This window comes from Vicia villosa, unplaced genomic scaffold (genome assembly GCF_029867415.1).
Source record: "Vicia villosa cultivar HV-30 ecotype Madison, WI unplaced genomic scaffold, Vvil1.0 ctg.000359F_1_1, whole genome shotgun sequence".
Lineage (NCBI taxonomy): Eukaryota > Viridiplantae > Streptophyta > Magnoliopsida > Fabales > Fabaceae > Vicia > Vicia villosa.
In genome coordinates this window covers 1,063,751-1,069,027 of record NW_026705162.1, presented here as the reverse complement: position 1 = coordinate 1,069,027, position 5,277 = coordinate 1,063,751, and the positions used below count along the sequence as shown (strand labels likewise).

At 28.0% G+C, this 5,277-nt stretch overlaps 1 protein-coding gene across 1 annotated transcript; it reads right to left on the bottom strand.

The window, feature by feature from the left end:
• Nucleotides 1–483: 483 nt before the first annotated feature.
• LOC131627356 (WAT1-related protein At4g08290-like) lies at nt 484–4,571 on the bottom strand. Its single transcript, XM_058898199.1, has 7 exons — nt 4,234–4,571; nt 4,009–4,071; nt 3,755–3,871; nt 1,924–2,164; nt 1,470–1,628; nt 1,144–1,295; nt 484–1,065 (listed from the first exon to the last, which is right to left on the bottom strand). Exons 1-7 carry the CDS (start codon nt 4,443–4,445, stop codon nt 873–875), a joined length of 1,137 nt encoding a protein of 378 aa, XP_058754182.1. The 5' UTR covers nt 4,446–4,571; the 3' UTR covers nt 484–872.
• Nucleotides 4,572–5,277: the final 706 nt, after the last annotated feature.

Below are 5,277 nucleotides of genomic sequence, written 5' to 3'. Positions count from 1 at the left end.
AACTTTGAGGAGTTCTTGTCCTATGGTGACTTACAAATAAAGGTGAAGAATAGAAAGCGTAGAACTCTAATACTTTTTGTTTGGTTTGCTACCGTTTGGAGTCTTTGGCTATCGAGGAATGCCATAATCTTCAACGACGAGGGGTTTTGCTTCGATGTTATTTGTTCTAATATAGTTTTCCTAGCTTGGCGTTGGTTGTGTGTCGGATATCCTAAGTTTAGACCATCTTATTACGAATGGTTTAAACTTCCCTTATCCGATTATGTTAACCTTTAGGAGCGTTTCTTTTTGTAAGGGTTGCACCCCTAGTGCGAGCTTTATCAATCAATTGCTTATTAAAAAAAAAAAATGATCATATCATTCTCTATAACGACTACAATTATATGACATGTTATATCCAAACACTTGTCTTGATCCATTTTATAGGCATTAATCTTCGAATTTAGTTATATTCAACTGATAGGAATTTGTTGCTTATGAACATTCAAATTTTCTTGTGCTTGAGAATAATTCAAACAGAAACAAACTAATAACAGTAAACAGATATGGACTGGCCTAATCCAAAAACAAGTAAGGCCCAATTACAAGAGATACAACAATAATAGGCCCTAATAAACTCTCCAATATTTTCCTTTAGTACCAAACACAGTTACAAAATTCATCTTTTTGAATATCAAAGAGCATAAACATGCATCTTTGATTCCTCAATGCTTTAACCATTTACACAGTTTACATATCCAACGTGGCTTTTTGCATATATACTCAACATTAGTACGGAACATTTACAATGTGCAACAAATATCCACAGCCTAAGAATATTTGGACATTCTAATTTGACTAGAGGCAAATGCTCTGCCTTCATGGTAGTTCCCTCATGCATTTGTAACTTTCAACTCAGTTTCTTTCTCCAAATTGACAGCAATAATATCAATTTTGGGATCATTATTTATAGTAATTGGCATTGATTTTGTCCCTCCTTTTATGGTTGATGATTCTGAATAGTCGGTGGCTTTTCCCCACACAACTGAATAAAGACCAAGTGCGATTATAACTGCTCCAATTATACTACAATTCATTCATCAATAATGTGTTAATATATGAAAATTAATTAGATAAATTAAGGAATTAGAGATAGAAACTTACCTTCCAAGATATAGATTTTCTCCTAATATAAAGGAGCCCAAAGCAGCAACAATGATCATGCAAAGAGGACTAAATGCTGTTGCAAATACTGGACCTCTGCTTTGCATTACCACACCTTGAACATAGTATGCAATTCCTGAACTAACTATTCCCTACAAAAATTATTATAAAACAGAATAATTAATAAAATCAGTTGAATTGTCTTTTACTAGATCAGTTGATAGTTGAACAGAGACATTCAATTCTCGGCAGTCGCAGCGTCCTATTTATTAACAGTTGAAATTTCGATCATTAGACAAAAAAAAAACATTTGAATTTGTACAAACCGTGTAAAGAGGAGCATAGAGCCTATAATCCCAACCAATGGCCCAAGCATTTGAGTGACGCTCCGCCACTAGTGCCACTGCAGTAGCCTGTGCTCCTCCCACCAAACATATTAAAGTTGCCAATGATAGCTCGGCTGGATATCTTTTTAATGTCATTGACTGCATTCAAATTCATACAAACAATATTCATTAAAATTATTACTATTAATCCAATTGAAAATAATTAAATAGTGCTTTTTGTTTTGGGTTTAATGGACCTGCACTGATCCTGGAAAAAAAAATTTACACTGTTATCCAATAAAATTGTAACAAACTGTCATGTCATCTCAATAATTTAAACATAACAATATAATTTGTTGCGATACATGGTCGTGATTGGTTGACAGTGTAAGACTTTTTTACACTGTCTGTCAGTGCATCACCCATTTTCTCTTTTATTTTTGTGTTTTTTTACCTGCAAAATGTAGAAAGAAGATAAAGCAACACCACCCATTAGTATATAAAGAGCTCCAGATGTTTGGTGGTTATCAGATAGTTCTTGAGTTCCATTTTGCTTCTGAGTTGTGGTTTCAGAATGGAAAATGTTGAAGCTAGGTCCTTTGTAAATTGCCATTACTAAAGCACCACCAAAGGTTACTAATGTTCCAATCACTTTAGCTTGACTTCGAATATCATTGCATTTAACACGCTCCAACCTAAATAGTTAGCCATCAATATTGATCAATCAATAATTTTCATAGGTTGCATATTCTATTAGAGTATTTTATGAATTAATTTTTATAGAATTTAATTTTTAAGTTAAAAGGAGAATTTTACTTTAGTTAAGTTTTTATATGTTAATTATGGTTTAGTGGGGTCTAAAGTTGCCCTTTTATCATGTCAAAACAAAAAAAAAAAGTTGCCCTTTTATGGAGCTGGGGCGAAACTTTTAAGACCTCCAAAAGTTATGGACCTAAATGAATAAGACTTCTAAACTAAACTAAAGGCTCGCAAAGTTTAATTAAGGCTCCAATCCCCCAAACATTTTCATAAAGTTTTTTTTTTAATATTTTTTTAAAAATTAAACAAAAAAATCGATTTATTTATTTTCCAAAAAAATTGGACTTTCTTTTTTGATTTGTTTCCAAAATAACTAATATTTTATTTTCGAAAAACTACGATTTTTTTATTTTAAAACAATTTTTTATTTCTAAAAATAATAGACATTTTGGTTTTCAGAAAAAAAAATTGATTTTTTTAATTTTGGAAAAAATTGATTTTTTTATTTCGGAAGAAAATCAATTTTTTTCGAAAAAAGATAGATTTTTATAATTTTTGAAAAAATATGACCCAACAATAAGTGGTTATATATAGTATCAATAATTGATAATAAAATAAAACGCCTAAGACCCAACAAAACCACAATTAACATAAAAGTCCAACTAAAGTATAATTATTTAAATCATATTTTAATTTATACAATTATATAAAATTATTTTTATATCAATTTTAAAAAATCATCACAATTATTTTGATATAAAATTTGTTTATCACATCTTTTCAAATACTATTAGAATATGTTAATAAAAATATAAACTTTAGCATTGTAAATAAAATTTATGTTAGACTTAAATAAATAATTATTTATTTATTAATTAAATTAAATATTACATTTTGAGTAGAAATATATAAATATTCAAACATTAGATATAAAGTTTTGTAGTATTTTTTAAGTCTTTAATTATCATAACAAGATAAAGTAATTAATATAGCATATAATTTTAAATAAAATTTAAAAGCTATCAGATTTTTAAGTTTATAAATTTTTAATTATATTATAAATAAAGGAATTTATTTATTTTATTTATTTTATAATTCAATAAAAAATTATTTTAAAAAAATATTTAAATGTTAAAAAATTAAAATAATATGATATTTTAAAAATAACCAATTTATTTTTAATAAAAATTTAGATATTAAGTTTAATATGAATATTTATATACTCATGTGAGCCAAAAACGAATATAAAAAATTAAAAAAGTAGATAACTTTTTTAAACTCTTTATAAATAAAAAATGATACTATAGTATCATGTCCATTATCATTCATAATAATCTCATTTTTGTTTAAATAATCGTTTGTATTAGGTTTTTTTAAAATATAAACTTAATTAGAACTTGAGCTTGTGTTTATATAACTTTAGAATCTCTAAACAGTTGCCAAGTGGTTATTAGTATCATTTTAATTAAAGTAACATTATTATATATAGATCAAATGAAATTGATAAATTATATATAGTTAATTACCGAACTATGACTGCAAGCAGAAAGGTGATAGAGGGCACCGCGTTCATAATAGCAGATGTAAATGAAGCTGAAGTATACTTCATCCCCAAGTAAGTGAAGCTTTGGTTAAAAACTGGCCTGCTCATAATGAAGCAACTAATTAACAAGGTTATATATCATGATATTTAAAACATTATCCTGAAGAAAAAAAACAATATAATCTTCCCAAAAATATTCTTCTAAATCATCATCTATATATGTAGAAAGATTATTACTCAAGAAATCCCAGCATCAGTATTTGTAGAAAGACAGGGAGAGTCATCTTGGGCCTACTTTTCCTGAAAATAAATAACAACTTTTTTTAGAAATATAATGCCACAATTAAATCACACCTTATTGATCAAATAAATTTCTTCCGTCACTATCTTTTTTCTGTTCTGTAAATAAAATTACAATAGCCATCAGAAACTCATACAAGTGCGACTAACGCATTAAAATACCTTTCAATTAAGAAAGCGAAAGGAGCAACAGCGACCGCAGCCATGGCATTACGATAAACTATAAACACGAAACGGCTCATCCCACGGTTAAGAAAGTCCTTGCCAAAGATATAATTACCAGCCATACCAAATTGAAGGCCAACCATTAAAAGGTATGGTTTAGCATTACTTAATAGAAGGGTTAACCTAATAAACTTATTTTTGGCACTCATAGTGTTGTGTAGTTAGTGACTAATGAAGATCAAAGAAAGAATTAGAGATAAGAAAAATGCTTGGTGTGGATTGTTATATGGATGGTGTTCCTTTTATACACACTAAAAGCAAAAGTATATATATGAATTACAACAATGATCGTTGAGTTTAGGTGAGCCTGCAATAGTTGGTGTGTGTTTGAGACTGAAAGTATGTGTGATTGTGATAGTTTATTAGAAAGACTAGTTGATCATTGTTTAATTTATCACCAAATAGTTTAGACTTTAAACTAAATAAATAAAAATTCTAAAATTAAGAGAATAATACGGCAATTTTGTGTCTTTTACTATAATTGAGATTTGAGAGTCAGATTCCGTTTTCTATACCACGAATTGGTCTTTTGAGAAAAGGTGCAACAGCTGTTAAGGAGATCGATTTTTGACTTTGATCATCATGTATACTACTTCCTAACAACAGACAGAGACTATTCGTATTAGACTTTGTATGCATGCATATTTATTGGAGAAATAAAATGAAAATAAATAAAAGGAAGTATATAAAGAGATATAATTATAATTTTATTATGTGAATACTTTTATAGCAAGTGTTTTGGTTTGGGCCAATATCCAGCTCACACATATCACATTTGTTCTGTTTGGGAAAAATAAAAGTTAATTGATAAGTTATTTGATAGTTTATAGTTTATAGTGGTTAATGAGTGAAAGTTTATAGTTTATAGTTGATGGCTGATGACTTATAATTAATAAGTTAATTGAACTGTTTGGTAAAATTAACAGTTTAATTAGTAGATAAATTAAAAGGACATAAAAAAATTAATATATAATTTATTTT

What these genes read in the sequence shown, in the direction of transcription:
- LOC131627356 (XM_058898199.1), bottom strand. Translation starts at nt 4,445, where the DNA reads ATGAGTGCCAAAAATAAGTTTATTAGGTTAACCCTTCTATTAAGTAAT. An exon ending in CTTCTTTCTACATTTTGCAG is followed by an intron (nt 1,629 to 1,923) that starts GTAAAAAAACAC and finishes ATTTGAATGCAG; the next exon opens with TCAATGACATTAAAAAGATA. An exon ending in GAAAATCTATATCTTGGAAG is followed by an intron (nt 1,066 to 1,143) that starts GTAAGTTTCTAT and finishes AATGAATTGTAG; the next exon opens with TATAATTGGAGCAGTTATAA.